The 24009-nt window shown below is 43.3% G+C and overlaps 2 protein-coding genes across 2 annotated transcripts in view; both read left to right on the top strand.

Moving 5' to 3' along the window:
• LOC116383947 (plastin-1-like) overlaps window positions 1-7823 on the top strand; it is a 9520-nt gene extending 1697 nt beyond the window's left edge. The window contains exons 3-17 of the mRNA XM_031848165.1: window positions 53-143; window positions 1794-1954; window positions 2042-2171; window positions 2322-2454; window positions 2557-2638; window positions 3463-3628; window positions 3719-3861; window positions 3952-4047; window positions 4216-4420; window positions 4764-4842; window positions 5765-5879; window positions 5963-6096; window positions 6192-6315; window positions 6404-6537; window positions 6632-7823. Coding sequence (XP_031704025.1) covers window positions 53-143; window positions 1794-1954; window positions 2042-2171; window positions 2322-2454; window positions 2557-2638; window positions 3463-3628; window positions 3719-3861; window positions 3952-4047; window positions 4216-4420; window positions 4764-4842; window positions 5765-5879; window positions 5963-6096; window positions 6192-6315; window positions 6404-6537; window positions 6632-6770 — 1932 coding nt within the window. The 3' untranslated portion in view covers window positions 6771-7823. The remainder of the gene's footprint in view (window positions 1-52; window positions 144-1793; window positions 1955-2041; window positions 2172-2321; window positions 2455-2556; window positions 2639-3462; window positions 3629-3718; window positions 3862-3951; window positions 4048-4215; window positions 4421-4763; window positions 4843-5764; window positions 5880-5962; window positions 6097-6191; window positions 6316-6403; window positions 6538-6631) is intronic.
• Window positions 7824-7998: 175 nt separating this feature from the next.
• Window positions 7999-24009, top strand: part of atr (ATR checkpoint kinase) — an 18645-nt gene continuing 2634 nt past the window's right edge. Inside the window, exons 1-42 of the mRNA XM_031847595.1 lie at window positions 7999-8184; window positions 8259-8350; window positions 9095-9247; window positions 9359-10272; window positions 10399-10541; window positions 10654-10824; window positions 10987-11150; window positions 11384-11536; window positions 11747-11945; window positions 12120-12376; window positions 12510-12706; window positions 12960-13060; window positions 13318-13489; window positions 13912-14067; window positions 14209-14403; window positions 14662-14757; window positions 14880-14969; window positions 15313-15408; window positions 15609-15739; window positions 16008-16151; window positions 16269-16362; window positions 16491-16616; window positions 16710-16916; window positions 17053-17166; window positions 17328-17443; window positions 17592-17712; window positions 18022-18159; window positions 18247-18418; window positions 18730-18896; window positions 19234-19398; window positions 19646-19737; window positions 19935-20026; window positions 20143-20320; window positions 20406-20591; window positions 20763-20922; window positions 21156-21335; window positions 21688-21830; window positions 21952-22049; window positions 22216-22445; window positions 22802-22936; window positions 23409-23609; window positions 23803-23946. Of these exons, the coding sequence (XP_031703455.1) occupies window positions 8132-8184; window positions 8259-8350; window positions 9095-9247; window positions 9359-10272; window positions 10399-10541; window positions 10654-10824; window positions 10987-11150; window positions 11384-11536; window positions 11747-11945; window positions 12120-12376; window positions 12510-12706; window positions 12960-13060; window positions 13318-13489; window positions 13912-14067; window positions 14209-14403; window positions 14662-14757; window positions 14880-14969; window positions 15313-15408; window positions 15609-15739; window positions 16008-16151; window positions 16269-16362; window positions 16491-16616; window positions 16710-16916; window positions 17053-17166; window positions 17328-17443; window positions 17592-17712; window positions 18022-18159; window positions 18247-18418; window positions 18730-18896; window positions 19234-19398; window positions 19646-19737; window positions 19935-20026; window positions 20143-20320; window positions 20406-20591; window positions 20763-20922; window positions 21156-21335; window positions 21688-21830; window positions 21952-22049; window positions 22216-22445; window positions 22802-22936; window positions 23409-23609; window positions 23803-23946 (6936 nt within the window). The 5' untranslated portion in view covers window positions 7999-8131. The remainder of the gene's footprint in view (window positions 8185-8258; window positions 8351-9094; window positions 9248-9358; window positions 10273-10398; window positions 10542-10653; window positions 10825-10986; window positions 11151-11383; window positions 11537-11746; window positions 11946-12119; window positions 12377-12509; window positions 12707-12959; window positions 13061-13317; window positions 13490-13911; window positions 14068-14208; window positions 14404-14661; window positions 14758-14879; window positions 14970-15312; window positions 15409-15608; window positions 15740-16007; window positions 16152-16268; window positions 16363-16490; window positions 16617-16709; window positions 16917-17052; window positions 17167-17327; window positions 17444-17591; window positions 17713-18021; window positions 18160-18246; window positions 18419-18729; window positions 18897-19233; window positions 19399-19645; window positions 19738-19934; window positions 20027-20142; window positions 20321-20405; window positions 20592-20762; window positions 20923-21155; window positions 21336-21687; window positions 21831-21951; window positions 22050-22215; window positions 22446-22801; window positions 22937-23408; window positions 23610-23802; window positions 23947-24009) is intronic.

A 24009-nucleotide genomic window follows, 5' to 3' on the forward strand; every position in this document is an offset into this window, starting at 1 on the left:
TGTGTGTGTGTGTGTGTGTGTGTGTGTGTGTGTGTGTGTGTGTGTGTTTCAGGTACACAAAGCAGAAGCTACTATGGAGAGTCATGTCACACAGATTTCCAGAGATGACCTCGAGGATCTCAGAGATGCCTTTAATAGAATTGGTCAGTTCCACACTCACACACTCACACACACACACATACACACACGCACATGCACACACACGCACCTGCACACGCACACACCTAACCTGACCCTACAGTTGTACTGACAGGAATCTAAGTAGGACATTTACAGCTGACAATAAAGCATGACTCTTACACAAGATACTTTTATCGCCTTGGGTTGTTCATAATGAGGCGTTGCCAGATTTTATCAGTTTATCATCAACATAACTGTATGGTTACAAAAAGATGCTGACAATAGTCAGCAACATAAATAAGGAATGTCAGATTTCTATATGATACTCAAATAGAAAGCACAGTAGATTAAACAAGTAAAGAGGGTGAGACAGAGATTTTAAAATGTTGAAATGACCTGACATGTAACTGTAAAGTCAAAAGTTCTTGAAATAAATTTGGTGCTAATTATAAGTTGAATGGAGACATTGTTTCATTGGTACACTTCCAATTAGATTAATTACAATGAATTGCTAGAGTTGTGGTTATGTTAGCTGAGGTAAAATTAGTTTTTGATCATTATGTGTTGATGAACATAAAAATTGGACAGTGCATGTATTATAATAAAGGCAACGTTACAGTCGAATGGTTTATCATGTTGTGAGCGTCAAACTTTTTAACGTGACAACTTTTCTTTGTGTGAGGATGGTTTAAGCAGAAAGGGCAACAAGTTAAGTCAATTATTAGATTTGATATCAGATCTTTTGTTAAGACATGAAGTATTTGCAATATACTACAGGTTTTCATATCTGTACATTTGAAACAGCATCAGTGTTTTCATCAATGACTACCTTTTGTTTCTTAGTTTAGTGTATTAGCATGCTAAAGTGCAGTTGAGGCCGATTGGATGTCATTTGTTTTGTAAGTATTTTCTTACAAACCAGAGGATGATATGAAGTGAGGATTTGACCTAAAGGTGACACGAGATGAACAGTGACAGGCTCAACAAAGTCCACAAAGACCATAAATGTCTGCACTAGTTTGCATCGTAATACATATGACAGTTATGGAGATATTTCCCTCTGAACAGCAAATGTAAAACCTCAACCGTGGGGACCATGAATGTCTGTACGCAATTTGAAGGGAATCTCTGCAATAGTTGTTGAGATTTCAGTCTAGAACGAAAAAAATCTGTTCACAATTTTTTATCCGTCCTTTTTCTTCCTAATTCTCACGACTCATGTTCACACTAAGGCAAGGCCGTATGATGACTTTGTTTCAATTTGGGGGATCACAAGCCCAAAATCCTGTTTAGTGCACAGCAGCTCAGCTGAAGGCAACAATTTGACATATATGAAGAGCAAAGTTTGCCATAATAAATGAATAATGAATGAACTCTTATTTGGTTTTAAATGGAGCAGTAACTATACGCAATAAAACAATTAAACTGAAATATCAGTCTCTATTCTCCCTATAATTCGTACCAAATTACTCACAAATTCTTATTATATTAAATGATTAGGAAACTACAGACCTCAATAAAGCATTATCAGTCTTTTGTTTGTCCTTGCTTTTATTATCTGCGTGCAATACTTCCAAATAGATATTATGCTCATCATTTTAAGATTAATATTTGTAGAGCAAATTGACTCATTGTATATGTGTGCGTTTCTCTCTGTGTCTATTTGTGTTCAGATATTGATAACAGCGGCTTCGTGAGCGACTTTGAGCTCCAGGAGCTGTTCAGAGAGGCGCGTTTCTCCCTGCCGGGGTACAAAGTGCGAGAGATCATCGAGATGTTCATCGCTGGAGACACCAACAAGGACGAGAAGATCAGCTTTGACGAATTTGTTTCTGTAAGTTTGGATGCAGTTTGTGAGCAAAAGAAGTACAACTTATTCATCAAAAGCGTGCATGGAGTAACGCAGCCTGTCCATGTTCAGATCTATCAAGAACTGAAGAGCAAGGAGCTCAGCGAGACGTTTAGGAAAACCGTGACAAGGAGAGATGGGATCCGTTCCTTCGGAGGAATGTCAGGAAACTCCAGCGAGGGAACGCAGCACTCCTACTCTGGTGTGAGAGAGTATGCATTGTGTGTGTTGTTGTTGCTGTTGTTGTTGTTGTATGTATATCATGCTTTATGTCGATTTTCCTAATTTTGATTGCTGTGATCTCGGTGTGCCAAAAAGTGTAGCTCTCTGTGACTATATCATGTGTGTGTAGATGAGGAGAAGGTGGCATTTGTCAACTGGATTAACAAAGCCCTGGCAAAAGACAAAGACTGCCAACACCTGCTGCCCATGAACCCTGACGATGAAAGCCTCTTCACCTCTGTTCGTGATGGCATCCTGTTATGGTAACACACACACACACACACACACACACACACACACACACGGACGAATCTGAGATTACACATATCTGAAATAACTCACTCACACTCCTTGTTCTCCATCAGCAAAATGATCAACCTGTCTCAGCCTGACACGATTGACGAAAGAGTCATCAACACTAAGAAACTTGCCACTTTTACAATGACAGTGAGTAGTAAATCAATAACACTTATAACACACATACACTGCAAATACTTAGAAACGTGTCATGCATGCTAGCGTGCTCGTTTGCGCTCTGGCGGAGAGTTAATTGAGAAGCTCGATAGCTAGTTGTTTTTCACCAGACTATTTCATGGCTGCTTACTGTGAGGTTGCAGGCAACCAGCTGAGGCTCCAGAAATTGTAGTTTTAAAAAAATATATATTTAATGAGTAATGGACAGAGCCAGGCTAGCTATGTCCCCCCTGTTTCCAGCCAACTGGCTGCTAAAGCTCCAACTTCATACTGAGTTGACAAAAGTGAGAATGGTATCAATCCTCTCATCTAACTCTCTGCAAAAAAAGCAAATAAAGGTATTTACTAAAAAATCAAGCATTACTTTTAACAATAATTTATAAAGGGCTGGAAACTAAGAAACAACATTTGTATCTCACTAACTAGTTAAAAGGAAACTAGAAATAGATACATTTATTTGATTTTATTCAACTAAGACAGTAACAGTTATAAGTGTAGCTCTAGACAATAGATTGGTCTTTCAACAAGGTTGCACTGTGCAATACCATCTTGTAATATATTAACTTATTACTACATCATGTATTATATATATTCTGTAAATGTCTCCTCTGTGGAGAAGGAAGGATAGAACAGTCACATATTTGTCCTTTTTTTACAACTTGATGTTGTTGTTTAATAAGTTAGTTATTATTTGGAGGACTCGGGCCACAGCCTTTCATTTTGGTGAGCTGGTACAATTATTTCTATGAAATTTCTGATTTTGAGCAAAAATGAACATGTTGATCCACAATTTGTAGGAGAATCTGGTCCTAGCACTGAACTCAGCTTCAGCGATCGGCTGTATGGTGGTGAGCATTGACGCCCATGATCTGATGGCTGGGAAACCCCACCTGGTTCTGGGCCTGCTCTGGCAGATTATCAAGGTCGGCCTCTTTGCTGATATAGAAATCAGCAGGAACGAAGGTTAGTTCACACGCACACGCACACAAGGTGTATTTAAAAAACTATAACCTTTTATAGAGAGTTTTAAACTAATGGCATGTGTGTCTTCAGGTCTGATTGGCCTTGTGACAGACAAGGAGAATCTGGACCATCTGCTGTCTCTCTCCCCTGAGGAGCTGCTGCTCCGCTGGGTCAACCAACATCTACGCAACGCTGGAACAAACACCATCAGCAACTTCAGCGATGATATTAAGGTCCTCCTCAGAAAACACACACAAACACACACACACACACATTTACACAAAAAAAGGTGTGTAATCCCTTTTTGTATTGTACCACTGTAGGACTCACGAGCCTACTTCCACCTGTTGGACCAGATTGCTCTTCAAGAGGAGCAAGACTACAAAAGGAGCGTCAAAATCGACATGAGCGCCATTAATGTGAGTCACTTTATTTTAAAATCACAAAGAAAAGCTGATGAATGGAAAATGTCAAATCTCTCTGTTCTATTATCCTACAGATATAAATCACACTAAATATAGGGACCTTCCCATTGGATTCTGGCATGATTATATGTACGTAGTGTCATGTTTTATGTGTATGTGAAGGAGCGTGATTTGGACCGAAGGGCTGAGATGATGCTGCGGCAGGCGGCCCGGCTGGAGTGCAGACAGTTTGTGTCTCCTCATGACGTCACATCTGGGAACAGCAAACTCAACTTGGCTTTTGTGGCCAACCTGTACAACATGCATCCTGGCGTGCAGAAGGCTCAGATCAATGGCGGCAACGGCATAGGAACTGCACACATAGAGCGTGAGACACCGATTTTGTCCAATATTAGGTTGCATCATACCACGGTCTTGGGGCTGCTCATTGCATCACATAAAATGCTGGCATACACACTCATGCCAGAATGCTTATCATATTGTAAATGTACAGAGAACTGATTTGAAGAAAAACCCACAGGTCATAAACCCAATAAAAAGCCCAAGTAAGTAAATATTTCAGGGTTAGTTATGCCAGCCATAAAACCATATCTGCTTTACATAAGCTACCGCTGAACTTAAAACATTCCTACCAGGTGACAGTAACTGTGTGGGAACAGCTGGTTGATAACGTGATGTGGCTGTTTATCATGTTCTTCATATCTTTCCAGCTGAGTCCAACGAAGAGAAAACATTTAGAAACTGGATGAACTCTCTGGGCGTCTCTCCGCATGTCAATCACTTGTTCTGGTATGTCATCAGATACGCATCAATGTGGATAACCTTATCAAAGACAAGGGATGGAAACTTTATGCCTCCATTTATCTATTGATGGGCTGCACCAGTACAACCAGTAATGAGGGTAGAGAGTCATCTGGGCAATTAGGAAATCAGGGGAGCAACATCAGTGTCCTCTTTCGATATACTAACATTTAAAAATTGGCTTTTATTTAGTTTTACACTTACCTTTTATCTATATTTATGTTATTACATTTGTATATCACATGTTCTCTTCTGCTCTTGTGAGTATAAGCATTGTTTTCTTTGCTCTTACTTTCTAAAATTATTTTTGAAGTTGCCATATAAATAAAAGTTATTATCTTTATTAATATTATCACAGTACAAAGTATTCTACTTGTAGACTGGTGCCTTGCTCAAGGGTTATATAGCTGAAATATTATTACTTCACTTTCTGTACACACATTTTTCTCTGTACCAGTTTACCCCTTTAGACTTCAAAGCTGTAATGTCCCAATTTATAATAAGTGTCATGAACAGGGTTATAGACAGGTTTAAAAAAAATCTGAAGTTGAGTCCATGTGAATGTGGTAGAGGCATATTGGATCCCACATTGATTTATTAATTTATTGGACCAGAAGTAATCAAATGTAAACAGTCTATAACAGACTGGCCTAAGCCTGTAAAATATCCACAAAGTTTTAAACGCCAACAAGAATCCCATTTTTAGTGCACAAGCCTGAAAATGACATGCTCAAAATAAAGTGACTCTCTGTAATTACTTTGTTAATTAGATTAAGTGATACTGAACCAGATTTAGCATAGTGTAAATCTTGTATTTTTTTCACCTCTTTAGTTCAATGATTCATTTCTGCATGCGCCTCAGTGCAGTGATACCGTGTTTTCCTCACTGTCTGTGTGTTTGCTCTTACAGGGACCTGTGTGATGGTTTGATCATCATGCAGCTTTATGAGAAGGTTAATGTGTCTGTGAACTGGAAGAAAGTCAACAACCCACCTTATCCTGTCCTGGGGGCCAACATGAAGAAGGTGTCCACATTAAAGAAATAGAAAGAAACATTTTAACGATAAAATAAAAGGAAGGTAAGATTGTATTTCCTCTCGTGTCTCAGCTGGAGAACTGTAACTATGCTGTGGAGCTGGGCAGGGATGTAGCTCATTTCTCTCTAGTCGGCATCGGAGGAGAAAACCTGAACGAGGGGAGCCGATTGCACACCCTGGCGCTGGTCTGGCAGCTGATGAGGAGGTACAAGCACTGGTCAAAGCTGTGGGACATAACAATTTTGGTGGTTTGGATGCAATGGCTCCTTAGCGTTGTCTATCCTGCTTGTTATCCTCCAGGTACACAGTGTCGGTTTTGTCAGATCGGGGAGATGGTGATAAGGTTGGAGATCAGATCATCCTCAACTGGGTCAACACCACCTTGAGCCACAAACGAAAGGACACACAGATCAGCAGCTTCAAGGTATGTGTGTGTGCGTCTGTTTGTGTGAATGCATGGTGTATATGAGTAAACACATTTGCATTGGACCCTGTTTCCCTGTTTTCTGCAGGACAAACTGATCAGCACCAGTCTGCCAGTGATTGACCTGATCGACGCCATCGCTCCCGGTACCGTCAAGTGGAACATGGTGAAGAGAGCAGAGAGAGGAGTGCTGAAGGATGCTGATAAACTCAACAATGCAAAGTAAAAGACAAAATCTCAACTGCCCCCCCCTTCCCTGTATCTTTGTATTTGTCACTCGATCATCTTCTCGTCTCTCTTTCTGTTTCTCTCCCAGGTATGCGATCTCATTGGCTCGTAAGATCGGAGCTCGTGTCTACACGCAGCCGGAAGATTTGGTGAAAGTAAATCCCAAGATGGTGCTGACGCTGTTCGCCTCTCTCATGGGCCACGGTATGAAAAAGGCCGACTGCTGAAACAGACAGGAACCAGCCACCTGGAAACCAACCACCAATATACATTTCATTTCTGTGTGCTTTTCATTCCCCCCCATGTTTTTCTCATCAATGTATTTTTTTTCTTTAACCTTTACCTTTCTGTGATCAGAGCAAGACACTGTTATTCTCTGTTTCTCTTTTCATGCAAACAATAAACGTACTTAAAGTTGTAAATCATTTCTCATCAGCATTAGCATTTGTTTGTTGCCTGTGATTTGACAGAGCAAGCTCCTAATTGTTCTTTTCTGTGTCATATTTGATAGTGTATGACATCTGTTTACTTATTCTGCTATATGAACAGAAAAGGAGATACAGCAGAAGGAAAAGCAGAATCACACACGCACCTATCCTTTTTATCTGTAAATGTTGTGCATTGAATATTGCTATAAAATTATTAAAGAGAATCTATTAAATGTAACCAGCGACCTTATATGTGTCTGGTTAAATAAAGAAGAAAACCAATATACTCATGTGGATTTAGAGACACTGAGCTACATTTTAGGACAACATAAAGGGGAGCATTGGATGTGATCCGATAGTGTCTCGAAAATTTGGAAATCCAAAAAATTGAATTATGCTATGAAGTCCACAAATACTTATCTTCTCTTTGGTGACTGGGTCAGTATATCTGCAACACACTCAAAAGGGATTTTGAACGCAACACAATTTAAACAAAACAAAAAAGTAGCCAATGTATGGTGATGGAAAGTGTACAATTCTGAGGTACTTGTACTTGATTAATTAAATTTTCTTCTATATAACTCCACTGCATTTCAAATATTGTACTCCAAGGATTTTGTTCCTAAGTACTTTACAGATCCAGATTACTAATGCAACAATATTTATTTACAAATAAATTAAGTATATAAAACCACCCCACCTTTACTATCTGCAACATAAAAAATATGCTTACACATCAATAAATTAGTATCTATTACAATCTATGAATTGAATATTACCTGATTATGATTATTCTGCAGAGGGAATACTTACTGGTACTTGTACTTGTACTTTTCCCTAAATAAAATGCCTCTGTACGTCTTCCACCGCTGTACTGTATTTACTTTTTCGGTCCGTATATTAACAATTACTTCGCCAGGGGGAGCAGTTTGCACTTCGAGTTTAAACGTAGGTGTGTTGACCCTCGACGGCTGCCGTACCATAACAAACACGTCATTTTGGAGCGAAAGTTTTCGAAACACTTGACAGGACGGACAGGACGGACAGGACATGTAGCGCCGGAAGTGTGCTGGTTAAAAAGCACGTTACCTCACAATATTAATATAATATTTTTTAAAAAGTTGCTTGTTCAAGTAGCGACACACCAAGAGACTGTAAACATGGAAGGACTGGAGATGTCTGCCATGATACCGGCTCTGCAGGAGCTAGCGAGGTGAGTAACGGGCTAAAAGTTGGCTAAGCTAAGCCATAAACACCGCTAACGTCACACTGTGTTGGTGTTTGCAGCGCCAGCGCGGCTGAGTACGACCAGGCGGTGCAGACACCTCGACAGATCCTCTGTCAGTTCATCGACCGGATACTTACGGACGTGGACGCCGGTGAGTCTCCAGGAATCTCCAGCACGTGCAGGGGGTGGACACAATAACAGAAACACCTGACAGTACAGTGCAGTAGTAAATATCAGCTTGTTGGAGCTATAAAAGCGTTAGTGGTCAGCTTTTAGTGAAAACTGGCAGATGTTTATGCAATGTATGTTCAACCAATCTTGCTTGTACTCTTATCTTTTCAATATTTGAGTTTTTTTTAATGTCCTTTTCCTCTTGCCACAATTTTGCTGTCTTTGTTTTGTATACTACTACTACTACTTTTACATTTATGTCAGGACTTTTCTGTCAAAATTAGTTTATAGGTGAGTTGTATGCTGTTGCCACTTACATGTCAGAAAGGTAATATCTATGCTGTTACATTTGTTTTTGTCGTAATAGCCGTTTTGTATCATAATCACGACCAACCAGGGCTGTTTGGTTTGTTTGTTGTTGGTTGGGTTTTTTTTGGCCTGTGCTCTCCCAGAAGTCCAGCTTAGGCCTCCCTATTTGGCAATGAATGATCATAAATGTAACAGTCTGACTCCTCGTATTATTCTTGCCTAGTTTGGGGTTGCACCAACAACTATTAATACAAAAAAGGTAATTTTATGTAGCATAAGTATGTGCTTCCCTCTCTTCTAACCCTTTCATCGTACTGTGACTTTTCAGATTGATCTTGTAACCAATCAGGGGAAGGAAGGTTCTTGATCCCCAGGTTGTGAACCAGTTGTGTTAATCAAATCTGTGTTCTTCCAGTTGCTCTCGGGCTGAGTAAGAAGTCCAGTTCAGAGCCGGCCTGTGTGATGCTGCTGGACTTTGTGCAGCATATAATCAAATCCTCGTCTCTGATGTTCGCCAACCCTGCCTGCCAGCCATCGCAGTACCCAGACACCACACAGAGCTGTACTGGTACAAGAAGTTAAACATGTCAAAAATGTTCAATTATTATTATTATTATTATTATTATTTTGTGCTTTTCTTTTCAACCTCTGATGTCCCCTCATTCCTCCCTTGATTCAGACTTCAGTAAGTGGGTGGCTGTTCGTTTGCTTCGTGTGGCAGCAGCTCCAGACTGTGACGTCATCCACGGGCGGGTCTCTGCCGTGTTGTGCTCTTTGCTTCACACTCTGAGAGCCAGGGCGCCGTTCATCTTCAGCCACCTCACTCAGGAGCTCATTTCTTTGGCCCAGGACCTCAGCGGCATCCTGTACACTCACATTTCCACACTGGCAGGAAGCGGACACACTTTGGACATTCACAAACGGAGCCGGTGGCCTGTAACTCTCGAGCGCTTCGGTATCTCCCCCGGTCGTGCCTCCTCGTACCTCACCGCCTCTCCTCTGGTTCTCTCCTCGCCGGCTGCCCTGGAGTCGCTGAGCGCCGTGACAATCGGTGCCGTAACCGACACTCTGCGGGGAGTCGTCTCCCGCCGTGACGTCAGTGTGGCCTGGGAGGCGGCTTGCTCCTTCCTTGCCAATGGCAACACCAGGTTGAGGAAGAGCTCCATGGCGATGCTGAGTCGACTTGTGGAGCTGGGAGGGTTTCCTGAGATGCAGGGCCACGAGTTCTTCACAGCCTACCTCCAGTTGCTGGAAACGCATTCCTACACGAACACAACAAACACAAACTTAGATGAGAAGCATCCGTATGAAGGAGAGCTGCTGCACCTGACTCGCTGTGTGTTTCAGTCGTCTGGTGTCTCTCATTCACGCTTTGAGCCCATCCATCTCTCGCAGATGTTCGAGTGTGTTTGTGCTCTCGGAGGCTCCGATGTCAAGCTGGGGTCAGAGGTTACCGAATCACTCTGCTTGCTGTTCAGCTTCTTGCTGTCCGTCGCCGTAGTTTATGAAAGTGCCGCATTGTTAAGAAGGCAGCGAGTCACCGAGGTCTGCAGGACGCTGGCACGCACCGTCGGAACAGAAGCTCAGGCTGAAGTAGGATTCTGTTCACCATCTTTTTTTTTTTTTTAGAAATCTCTCTCTCTCTTGCTGTTATAAACATCGTCACGTCTTTTCTCTCTCGCCCTCCTCACATATATCTGTGCTGCTTGTGTTTCACAGTGTGCGGAGGGGTTTCTCCGAGCCGCACTGAAGGCTGAGACGGCCGCGGTGATGCAGAAGTCAAGAGACGGAGAGACTGCTGCCAAGAAATCCTGCCAATCTGCCACCAAGTCCGTCGGCAAAACAACAAAAACATCAGCAGCGTAAGTTCCTAAACATTCACATCTGTGTTCTGTGAAGTAGTAAGTAGTGCAGTGGTGTAAAAGAGAGTAGAGACTGGGTTTTGACTTAAATCATGTGTATCCGTGTCTTAAGGGAGGTGGACATGCGTGTTGGCAGTGAGGTTTGGGCTGTGGTGAACAGTCGTCTGGAGGAGCTGCTGACTTTCTTGAACTCTGACGGCCCTGAAACCAAACTGACTCTCTGTGCTCTGGAGGGTCTGGCCCTCATCCTCCACCTGGCAGCCCTCTGCTCCTCTCCAACCAGGTAGTACACAGACATTTACACCTGCTGCCACTCCAGCCCTCCTACTACATAACGTCAATACTGACTCTCCAGTGTAAGAATAAGTTGCTGGAGTTTTGTGATATTTCTTCTCTCACCGAGCTTATTATACCACTCTTTGTTTCTCTGTCTCGTTGTTGACAGTCCTTCTGCTCTCCTCTGGGTGCCCTCTGAGACTCTGGGCAGGGCGCTGAAGAGCTGTCAGTCAGTGTTAGACGGAGGTCCTCAACCCGACTCAAACCACAGCTACTTTCAGTCTGCTTTCCGGACTACTGTTAAGGTCCTGGACTCTATCCTCTACCTGACAAGTAAGGATATGTACACTCATTGTACATCCTGTTCCTATGCTTTTTATTTGTTATTTTTCTACTATTTGTCCCCTCTAAAGAATATTGTCAGTTATTTAGATTATTCCCTACAAATGAATGTAAAAGTATATGGCAGAAATCAACCCCGAAGCACATCCTTTTGAGTACAGTTCATTGATCTCCATCTGTTTTCATCTCCGCGTGTGTTTGTGTATGTGTGTGTGTGTGTGTAGTGAACAGCAACAGCGAGGATGGGCTCCAGCGGCGCGTGTGTGCTCTGCTGTCTCTTCCCTGGGTGTGTGAGAACAAGTCCCTCTCCGCCTACAAGAGTTCAGGGTTCCCCTCCTGGCTGCCGGTCTTCGCTAATAGACTCAGCTTCTGTTACTGTGAGTGTTTATTCTGCATCACAACTCAGAAACATCTCACTAAAATGAAATTTGTGATGGCGTCTCTGGTCACCCGTAGCTGTATCTTTTTTTGTGAATTCAGGAGCTAAATATTTGTAAAGACGTTTCACAATTGCTATAGAATACTTTTAGCAGGCTCTTTGCATTGTGACTATTTGTAGTGACGTCAAACTTGACGTGTCGTTCCAGCGTTTGAGATCCAGGCGGACTGTGTGTCACTGCTGGCCCTTCTGCGTCGTGGCGTGTGTGATACGTGGCGGGTGTGCGTGTTGTCCAAGACGCTGCTGAGTCCAGATGACGTGAGGAGAGCGGCGGCAGTCAGGGCCTTCCCTCTTCTTCTTCACCACCTTGGAAACTCGCACCAAAACCTCATCAGCACTTCTCTGCTGTACGCACACATATATATGTATAAACAATATGCACACAATCGCAAATATGACCATTGCCACTTGCCCAAGTGTCATTGTTTTGTCATTCTTCAGTGATATTGTGCTTATTTTAAGTGTTTTAAACTTCTTTTTTTTTCCATTATGTTCATGTTGCACATTTTGACCATTTGCAGTCCCAGGATGGGGGACGGCTCAGAGCAGGTGAAGAAGGAGCTTGCCAGGATAATCGGTCAGCTGACCTGTATCCAATCAGACCTCTCCCAGCTTAGTGACACCCACACAGAGTCCACTCGTCTTCCTGAGATCCTCTGCCACCAACTCAGCCTTGCAGCAGAGCATTCTGGGAATACTTCTCCATCCCTCAGGGCTACTGTTGTCAGACCCTTCCTGCCACTGCTCGAACAGCAAGCTCCAAGTAGTGTTAAACAAGGTATTGTGTGATGTTTGCTTCAATAATGAGCTTTTACAAGAAAGCCTAAAAGATTCTACATTAATTATATATGCAATACATTGCATTGCATTATTTCATTCAGGTTATTTACTTGTTTATATCACTTTCTTAGCTTTCCTCGAAGCTTTGCCTCACCTCTGCCAGCATGTCAAACTGGTTGCTGGAGGAAGCGACTCCCAGGCAGTTCTCTGTGCTCTTATTGGTCTGATGGAGGACTCGGATCCAGCGGTCAGAACACGTTTCAGCCAATCGGTGCGTTTCCTGCTAACAGAGACCAGCAGAAACTCCGAGCAGGGCTCTCTGAGTGAGGTACAGTCCCAGCTGTAAGAATCTAATGTCTAAAAAAACCCCATTATTTTCATTATAAGCGTGTTATTTTAAGACAAAACATCATAAAATATTGAATGTAGTTAAGGGGAAAGGTTTTACATTTTTACTTGGTTCATACATTTTAGAACTGGCCTTTTGGGGATTATGATTTGTATATAGATACTTGCTTTTTTATTGATATTGAAAATGATGGTGAGGTTGATGATGTGTGTGTTTCTTCTTGCTATCTAAGCTACTGGTCACCCGTCTTAAAGAGGCATTCAACAACGCTAAACTCAACAGAGACGACGACCTGCGCAACACTCTGATCCTCACCACCGGAGAGATCGGCAGGTACGGGTGTCTTCCCTCTAGAGAACAGAATAGCACCACCAGCTGTGTGCGGACCACTCAAAGTGGCATAAACTAAGGCATAAGGCTAGCAACATTACCATCATCGTTTTCTCATCTTCAATTATGTGTTTGTATAGTTTCAAGTTCTTCTGCAGCATGTTTACTGTGTCATTGTTATTGTACATTACATCTTTCATTCTGTTTGTATTGACAATAGGTTTGCTTACTGTTAGTTCACCTCTCTCCTCTGCTGACAGAGCGTCTCAGGGTAGTTTGGTGTCGTTCTCTCTGCTGCGGCTGCTCCACTGTCTGCTGTCCAAGTCGTCCCCGGTGTCTGTAGCGGCTTACGCTCAGATCAGATCCCTGGCCACTGCCAAAGGTCTTAAACTTCAAACCCTCTTCAGTCAGTACAAGAACCCAATTTGCCAGGTATAAAAATTTTTAATGCTGCTCTAATAAATCTGGGCTATAAGCCGATGGTCATGGAGAAATGTATATATTCTCAGTCCAGAATGCTATGAATAATAATGAAATATATAAACAATACTATAGTCATTTTGTTTAAAAACGTGCAGCAGAGCTTGCTGTAATGCTTTTGTTTTCCAATTAGTGTTAATGTTCAATTAGTACGATGGTACTGGTTGTAGCGTAACAAGGACTCCAAACGATTGTGTGCATCTGTAGGTGGAGAGTTATTTGAGAAGTGTATTCTTTCCTGATTGTCACGCTGAATTTCATTGAGATTAATTCGTTTTTTACGTCAACAGAATTGGATCTGTGTGCAGCGTCTCAGAGATGCAGGGGCGTGCTGCATTTAACTAGTTAACTTTAACTTTCTTCTGTGTGTTTAGTTCCTGGTGGAGTCGCTGCATTCTCGTCACGCGTCGGCCTTGCGGAGCACACCGGATCAGGGCAGCGAATCAGCCAATCAGAGAGAGCTTGCTCTGGACATCCTGGCTCAGATCGCACACGCTTTTGATTTCCCGGACCTCCACCGCTTCCTCACTGTATGTCATGCACGTACTTTAACCACACAAAAGTAAACCGTTCATACAGTCTACAGTGTGCTGTGATAGTACATTGAGACTGTATGATGTATATGTACATGCGTGTTTCTGAGCATGTATGCTTGATACTTGTCTGTACAGAGGACCCTCCAGGTGCTCTTGCCCTACCTGGCAGCCAAAGCGAGCTCGACTGGCTCCGCCCTTATCCGTACCCTGGCCAATGAGCTGAAGGCAAACAGGAGAGAGATCCTGATCAACAACTTCAAGTACATCTTCAGCCATCTGGTCTGTTCCTGCACTAAAGAAGAGCTGGAGAGGGCTTTCCACTACCTGCAGGTATTCAAAATATTACCCTACAGTGGAGACAACAGAGCAACTAGTCTGTGGCTTTGAAGAGAGCGTAGATGGATATAATGACTTGAGTTCCCCGTCGTAAAGGGCTGTCTGACGGCCAGGTAAAGTGGTGAAAATATTCTAAATATAGCGTTTTAGGTGGCTAAAAGACATTTTGCTGATAATAAAGTAATGTTTGTTGTCTAGTAAACAATTGGATTACCAGACTGATACATATTTGTTTTCCTACTGTTCTCTCAGAGTGAGACAGAGATTGAACTGGGCTCTCTGCTACGGCAAGACTTCCAGGGTCTTCACAACGAGCTGCTGCTGCGCCTGGGAGAGCACTACCAACAGGTCGACACAAACACACACACATGTACACAAGTCTTTTTCAGAATATATTCTTGAGTGCATACATGTCAGTAATGAATTACGTAGTTTAAAACTAGTTATTGTTTCTTTACGTTTCTTTGTAGGTGTTTAATGGTCTGGCTATCCTGGCTTCCTTTGCGTCCAATGATGACCCGTACCAGGGTCCCCGAGACATCACCATCCCAGAACGCATGGTACGTGTCAGAGTGGAATGTGCTATTACAGCTTTATTTTGTACTTTTCACTAAATACACAGTAATAGAGACATGCTGTGAAATTATAACAGACAGTGTCACTCAGCTCCAAAGGCGTTTGAAACAAACTACAATGCATTTATTATACTTCAGATCAAACAAACAAAGCACTTTTTTAGAGATCTTTTTGGACTCTGGTAAACAACTTTACATGCACATGACATTTAAAATAAAAGTGTATATATATATATATATATATATAGTAAATGATTATTATATAATTAGTAATCAATAATCTCCACTCTTTTTTTTAATTTTTCCTTCTTTGGTCATTGTGTGACAGGCGGACTACCTGCAGCCGAAGCTGCTGGGAATTCTTGCCTTCTTCAACATGCAGCTGCTCAGCTCCAGCGCAGGAGAGAAGGACCGCAAGAAGTTGGTGTGTGATCCTCGCCCGACAACTAATTTGATATTTGAAAATGTATTGTTTCAGTCAGAGAGTTCACAGAGCTACCAATTGAAGTCAATATCGTTCACAGCAATCTGATTTGATAAATGCTGTTGTTTGTCCACTGGGACTCTGCTCAGCTTGCATAGTGTAAAAAGAAAGAGTTCGCCTGTTTGTTTTTTTTTGGACAGGCATTGACCAGTGTGATGGCTCTAATGCGGCTGATGGGCTCCAAACACATCAGCTCTGTCAGAGTAAAGATGATGACGACGCTCCGCACGGGCCTCCGATACAGAGAGGACTTCCCTCTGCTCTGCTGCCAGTCAGTACACAAACTCATGTTTAGGTCCCAAGGAAACTGCATATCTGTTGTATTCTGCTTCTGTTATTCAGCTTCCCTCACCACCCAAAGTTAAGGCGTATGAGAAGGTTGCTGGAGATAGCTGAACCACTGACCAGAAAAAGGCGATTTCTAACATGATTGCATATTTGATAGAGCTCTCTTTGTCTACTAATTCACACCACAATCCTGTGTGATTAGCTCAAGAGCCTCGCTTCTGCGTGTTAATTCCTTCCTCCTGTGTGGACAGGACGTGGGAGTGTTTTGTGAGGAGCGTGGAGCCGGCACACTTGGGCCCTCTGCTGAGTCATGTTATTGTTGCACTCCTGCCCCTGATCCCACTGCAGCCCAAAGAAACTGCTGCTATCATCCGCTTCCTCATACTTGACAACAGGTAACACACACACAAACAAATAAAAAAATGACCAAACTGGTCCTCTGCAGAAAGTTACACATCTAAATCATACATACGAAGTGAAATGTTTAAACAACATTTTACAAACTCCCACAGGGAAGAGGTCAACGACTACCTCCATGAGATTTACTTCCTGCCCAACCACCGAGAGCTGAAAGACATCCACACTGTTCTGCAGAACTACAAGAAGGTCAGTGTGGACAAGAGGATGCTCACGATGATGGAGTCAATGCAGATGGCGACGAGGATTATTTATTGATATCCGTGGTTAAACATAAGAGTATGCACTAAATGGTAATACACTCTGATTCCATCCAGCTGACAGCCAGCAGCAGTGACCTGGCCGCAGCACTGCAGCTCTCCATGAGGGCCGTGCAGCATGAAAACGTCGACGTCAGGGTTCATGCGCTGACCAGCCTCAGGGACATGATGCACAGCAAGCAGGTACACACACGCACACGCAGACTGTTAGACGACTACCTCTAAAAGGACCAGAGTCCAACATAAAGCGTACCATAAATATGTTTTGGACTGCAGGAGTGGCTGCTGCGGCAGGTTTGTGCGAGTGAAGCGGTGGAGCCTGTCATCTCCAGCTTGGTGTCAGTGCTGCTGAAGGGCTGCCAGGACTCGTCCCCAGAGGCCCGCCTCCTCTGTGGGGAGTGTCTGGGGGAGCTGGGGGCCGTGGATCCTGGACGTCTGGATCTGTCACACACTCACACCCACGGCGACCGCAACACCTTTGTGGTAAGCAAGACAAAAGCCCAAAGCTGTGCATGTATAAAATAGATATATACAGTAGGTAGCTTATAACTATGGCAATATTTCCAACATATTTAAGTAAAAGTCTGCATTTGGAGACGGTATATTTTTCCGTGAACAGAGTGGAGTTGATGATCCCAACTTTGCCTACGACCTGCTGACTGAACTGACCAGAACTTTTCTGGCTTACGCTGATGATGTGAGAGCACAGGACTCTGCTGCCTATGCAATTCAGGTACTCACACTTCCTTTGGTCCTCAGAAATATACCTGAGTGAAGTTGATCGGATAAAAAGTTGTCAAAAAAGTCGAAGGACATACATTCATACAGACAGAGACTCCTTCAGTTTTATGTAAGGTCTTGCCTGTAATATGTGTTTGTGTCGATGTCCTGTAGGAGCTGCTGTCCATCTTTGAGTGTCGTGAGGGTCGAACCGACTCACCCGGGCGCCGTCTGTGGAGGAGATTCCCAGAGCAGATTCAAGAAATACTGGAACCACACCTCAACAGCAGGTATTCACATTTATACACACATAGACTTGCAGCACGTACACGTTCTGATCCTGTCGTGTAATTGTCTCACACGTAATTTAGATATCAAATCCCTTATTTCTTTTTTGTCCTTGTTCTTACCCTATCTCTCCTCCCTCTCTATCTTCAGGTATAAGAGCAGTCAGAAGGAGGTGAACTGGTCCAAACTGAAGGAGCCAGTGTACTTAAGCAAGAGAGGCAGCAAATTCTCTGATTGGTCAGCCACCTGGGCCGGATACCTCATCAGCAAGGTTAGCTGGTTAATCGTTCATCTCTGCAGAGCCAAACAGATACACAACTCATTGATCATGTATCCGTCTCTTCAAAATCTGTCAGATTCTTAGCACTTTGCATTTTGTCAGAACTGATTCTGTCTTTCCGAAGACATTTTGTTCGCAGTTGACCTAATAACATTATGACATTTTGAATATCAAAATGGAGCTCACAATATCTACAGAGACAATTCTTGACGAACTGTCACATGACAATTGTTCACGAAAAAAAGATGCAACGGTTTCAAGCACATTGAGACCAACAAACACACATTTTACGTGTCTTAGGTGAGACATGAGCTGGCCGGCCGAGTGTTCACCTGCTGCAGTTTCATCATCAAACACGACTACAAGGTCACAATCTACCTGCTGCCCCACATCCTGCTGTACATGCTGCTGGGCTGCACACCTGCAGAGCAACAGGGGGTGAGGACCGTATTTCTCCCAAAAGCTGTTGATCCCGGTTTTTGGCTTTTGTTTTATTTTTGGCATTAATAACACGCCTCCTTCCAGGTAACGGAGGAGATAATGGCCGTGCTGACAGCGGAGGATGGACGAGGAGGGGGTCTTGGTCAGGAGACGGCCTCCAGCCTATCGCAGCTCAGCACTCAGACCGTGTTCAGCATGTTGTCTCACCTCACACAGTGGAGCCGCCACATCCTCTACTCCAAACCCAAACACAACGGTGAGAGACACCCGATGCACAAATCTCTGGTGTCTAGGTTTTCACCGCTGTGTTGAAACGCATCAGTTACAGTAAAATAACTTTTAAGTTATTGACCCCGTTTATTAAATCAGTCGGCTTAAGTTGAATCCTGTGTGTCGCCTAAGTCAGTGACAACAGATCACACAATTATTTACAGGAAAATGTACTTCATGATTAGTTCAGGAATATTGACGCCTTAGTTTCGATGAACTGATTGTAATTGCGTGCATCCTTGTTGTTCACTGACCTGCATGATGAACTCATTATAAGCTCAAATGTTTGTATTGCAGAGAGCGGGGAGTACCAGCGTGTGGTGGCCTTCTTAAAGGGTATTCCACAGGACGTTCTGGCCAAGGCTTCTCTACGATCCAAAGCGTACACTCGCGCCCTCATGCACTTTGAAGCATACATCTTAGAAAACAAAGAGAACATCCAGGACCATCTCACCTTCCTGCAGGTCAGTTCATTGGATTTTTTTACTGGTTGCTTAGAAGAATGTTACAAATATATGTTGATGCTTCGTGTATAGACCTACGTTAATTAAGTGCAACAGTGCAAGTCTATATGTTCTGGTACTATATCAAATCCTGTTTAAGAGGACAAAATTATTTGCTATTAACACATCCTTGCTGTTAGATTACTAAGCTCATCTTTATAAGTAAATACAAATGTGTCACCAAGTTTGACAAAAGTGTGGTTGAGGGTAGGAGAAGAACAATAATGTTGAATTATCCCTTGTTAAGTGGAAGTTGCAGCTCTCTGAAATGTATATTTTGTATGAATGGCTGCTGCAGACTCTGTACGCTGCCATGCATGAGCCCGATGGAGTGAGGGGGGTCAACGCCCTGAGGAGGGAGGAGCCGTCGCTGCGTGAACAGATACTGGAGCACGAGAGCATCGGCCTGCTCCGAGACGCAACCGCCTGCTATGACCGGGCCATACAGCTGGAGTCGGACCAGGTACACACACATGCACACAGTACCATGTTTAGTTACCTTGCTGTTTCTGCCTTTCATTCTTAACTTTCCTTGTAACGACAAAAAAAAGGTTCAGAGCAATAGTATATAAGAGAGAAGTGGCCACTATATATATATTATCGGTTATATCAGGATAAAAGATAACAGGGTGTTGTCAGCTCTTATTTGTTACACTGTTGCATCTTTCTGTAATTCTTTCCATATTTCATTATTATCCCTCTGTGTATAGATTGGTCACTATCACGGGGTGATGACCTCTATGCTCGGCCTGGGACAGCTGTCAACAGTCATCACTCAGGTCAATGGAGTACTGGCCAGCAAGTGAGACACAGACATACACATATTGTACATTATGGCATCTCCTATACTCACTGAAGTTTAGTTTTAATTCAAGTTAAATCCACTTTAACTGTAGGTGGAGACGGTCTTGATGGCTTCTTAACTATTGTATTTTATACCGAGACAACATGTATGTCAGTTAAGATCCACTGAATATAGCTGTGTCTGCACATATTAAGGCACCAGTGGAAGTCGGAGCTGAACACCTACAGAGTGGAGGCGGCCTGGAAGCTCGGTAAATGGGACCTGCTGGAAGATTATTTGAGTTCAGGTAATAAAACACACCGCTTATCCATGAAACCTGCAACATATTGAACTGTCTATTGTGATATCTAGTGAAACACAACAGTTAATGACTTAAGTTTTGCACTACCATTGTGTCTGCAGACCGCCCGTCCAACACCTGGGGCGTACGGCTTGGCCAGTTACTGCTGTCGGCTAAGAAGCCGGATGCCGAGACTTTCTATGAGAAGCTGAAGCTGGTGAGGAAGGAACAGGTCGTCCCTCTGTCTGCAGCCAGTTACGAGTGTGGCACCTACCAGAGAGGATACGAGTACATCGTCAGGTCTGTGTGTGTGTTACGTTTTGCGTGTCATTATTAGTTTTCCTGGTTGTCTGTATCAACAACTTGTGAATGTGTGTCTGGTTAGGCTCCACATGCTCAGTGAGTTGGAGCACAGTTTTACTGAGCTGCAGAAACAGAGGGAATGCTCCGCCCCCAGCCTCAGTCATCTGCCTCCTCATTGGTCGGATCGACTGGAGATGACCCAGAATTCCTTCAGGGCCAAGGAGCCGGTCCTGGCCCTCCGCCGTGCCCTGCTTAGCCTGGGACCACAGTAAGCATGTAGAAACTGATATAGCTCTGATATAACTGATGCTATTGTAGCATCTACGCCAACCTCTTTTAGATCTTAGCGCCTGACTAAGACGCAAACCTGAAGAAATATCAGTGTCAATTGAACAAGTTCAGGGCACATCACAAATCAGGCCTCGTGTTTTCTGTGCAGGCCAATGAGCAAAGAGCTGGTTGGGGAGTGCTGGCTGCAAAGTGCCCGCGTGGCCAGAAAGGCAGGACACCACCAGACTGCCTTCAATGCACTACTGAACGCAGAGAACACACACCTGGCCGAGCTGGTCACCGAGAAGGCCAAGTGGCTTTGGTCCAAGGTATAACCGACCCTTTCAACACAGTTTGCACCTCCTTGTCTAAAATACACAATCAGCATTTCTTGTGTAAAGCTGACCCTGTTTTGCACCTGCTTTACAACTAAAAACTCATTAATCATTAACCAACTTTGTGCTTTCCTATTCACAATTCAGTTGTTGTTTTTTTTTTTTTTAAAGGAAAATATGATTGTCATACACAATGTGCACTCACACAAATCTTGGTGTGTCGACAGGGCGATGTACACGAGGCCCTGATCGTCCTGCAGAAGGGCGTGGCCCAGTGTTTCCCCGAGGATCAGCCACTGACGGACCCTCGCAGCCTCCAGACCAAGAGCAGGGCCATGCTGCTGGTGGGACGCTTCATGGAGGAGACGGCCAACTTTGAGTCCAATGCCATCATGAAGGCGTACAAGGTAACAGCCGTGATATTTGTAGAGGGGATGAACCGCTGCAGGACAAAGGCTTTGATTAAACACAGTTGAACAGTTTGCAAGATTCATTTGAGACATTTTTGGAGACTGTAGAGGCAATAATGCAAATAGTACAAAGTCATTTTCAAGCACAAATCCCAAACATATCCTATTCCAGCTATTACAATTGCAAGAAGTTGCTGCTTTTCTGTGTCTTGCGTGATCGTAAACTGAATTCCCTCAGGACATTTTTTAGACCAACCGAATAATTGATTAATTAATAAAAAATAAGCAAATTCAGCAATAAAATGTTAGTTGCAGCCCTGCTTTGAAGTGTGCTTGTTGCGTTTCTTAGGACGTGACCAACCTTCTGCCTGAGTGGGAGGATGGAAACTTCTACCTGGCCAAGTATTACGACAAAGTGATGCCAATGGTAACGGATAACAAGCTGGAGAAACAAGGGAACCTCATCCGATATATCGTTACATACTTTGGAAAGTAAGTTATTTGTCTTACTTCTGATGCCGAGACCCTTCAGTCTATGAGCAAAGTCTTTACTCCACCATGGACTCATTAGTTTCTTTATCATGCATTTATTTTTGGGTTGTCTCCCTCCCAGAGCCTTGCAGTTTGGAAACCAGTACATCTACCAGGCCATGCCTCGCATGCTGTCTCTCTGGCTGGATTTTGGAGCCAAAGTGTGTGAGTGTGAGAAAGGTGGGTGGCCAGTAGGGACTGTTAATGTTAAATAAAGATACACAGAGGGCAATGAGATACTTCTAGTGTCTGTCCTACTCACTAGCAGTTTATGCCTAACAGCGAAGACAGAAAAAAACAATATGTAAACACCTTCAAACACTATCCACACATCCCTCCACCACAGCGGGGCGAGCAGACAGACAGATGCGACAGGAGTTGGGCAAAATCAACACGGTGGTGAGCGAGCACTGTGCCAACTTGGCGCCGTACCAGTTCCTCACAGCCTTCTCCCAGCTCATCTCCAGGGTGTGCCATTCCAGCGACGAGGTCTTCACCGTCCTCATGACCATCGTGGCCAAAGTCTTCCTGGCGTACCCCCAACAGGCTATGTGGCTAATGGCCGCTGTCTCCAAGGTAGGTGTGTGTGTGGGTGTGTGTGTTTTTTTTGTTGCCTTGATAATCAGGAACTTGTGTGCTGAATGCCTGCAGTTAAATCTTTTGAGGCATGGTGAAGAACTCCTAAACACTGAATATCTGCACAACCACCATCTACTAGAAGTGTATACTTTATACTGCGTGTATGCCACAATGTGTTTTGTCAGATCAGTTCCCTTTGCAAACATTACAAATCCCTCATACTTATTGTGTGATTGATTGACCAGCTGATTTAATACCTGCATAAAGTCCCAAGTCTACTAATTGCTTTTCTAAAGACATATTACCTCACATTCAGTCCTGACTCTGTGTGTTTTTATTTGTCTTTTTTTCAGTCTTCCTACCCGATGCGTATGAACCGTTGTAATCAGATCCTTAAGAAAGCAATTAGTCTCAAACAGTCTCTGGAGAAATTCATTGGAGATGCCAACAGGTTGACTGACAAGCTGCTGGAGCTCTGCAACAAGCCGGTACACACACACACACACACACACACACACATACACATAATAGTATTATATTACATAGAATTAAAAAAGAAAGTTCACTTCCAAACCCTGGCAATTTTAGATTTATGAAGGTTATGTAAACTATACTTTGTCAAGTGTTAATCTTAAAAAGATTCATTTTTTAACCTCAAAATGACTAATGTGTAAATATGATACAGCCTAATTTCATTTTATTACCTTCGTGCCGTGGTTTTCTGGTTTGCATGGCACCCTAAGGTATGATTTATTTCATAAATGCATAGTTTCATACTGATTTTTAATGGGTTGTGGAGCCACAGCATAAAGATGCAGTTCACGTACTTCAAAAGCTCGATATAAAATACTCCGAGGTGAATGTGGACCAACACATTTTATTGGTTGACTAGATTAGATTAGATCAAATAAACATGTCTTGATCCCCTTGAATATATATTTCTGTGAATGTGTCTTTCAGGTGGATGGCAACAGCACCACCCTCAGCATGAGCGTTCACTTCAAGCAGCTAAAACGTCTGGTGGAGGAGCCGACCTTCAGCCAGATCCTGATCCCGCTGCAGTCGGTCCTCATCCCTACGCTGCCCTCTACTGGCGGGGCAAACACACAGCACGACGCTTTCCCCGGACACTGGGCTTACCTGGACGGGTTTGAAGACAACGTAAGAGAGAGGGAAAGATCATTTTGATAGTTGTCATAAATGTTTTAGGAGGAATGACCATTACGAAGAGTCATAAAGCAGCATTATCTGAGAAATTCAGATTTTATGATCACAGAAATCATCTTGAACTGTTGATACCTCGTACCTCTAACCTGTGTGTGTGTGTGTGTGTATGTGTTTTGTTTGTGTGAAGGTGGAGATCTTGGCCTCCTTACAGAAGCCTAAGAAGATAAGTCTGAAGGGTTCAGATGGGCGGAGCTACACCATGATGTGTAAACCTAAAGATGACCTGAGGAAGGACTGCCGACTCATGGAGTTCAACTGCCTCATAAACAAGGTGTGTGTGTGTGTGCGTGTGTGTGTGTGTGTGTGTGTGTGTGTGTGTGTGTGTGTGTGTGTG

The sequence above is a fragment of the Anarrhichthys ocellatus genome, unplaced genomic scaffold, assembly GCF_004355925.1.
Source record: "Anarrhichthys ocellatus isolate YVR2014 unplaced genomic scaffold, GSC_Weel_1.0 scaffold7, whole genome shotgun sequence".
Taxonomy (NCBI): domain Eukaryota; kingdom Metazoa; phylum Chordata; class Actinopteri; order Perciformes; family Anarhichadidae; genus Anarrhichthys; species Anarrhichthys ocellatus.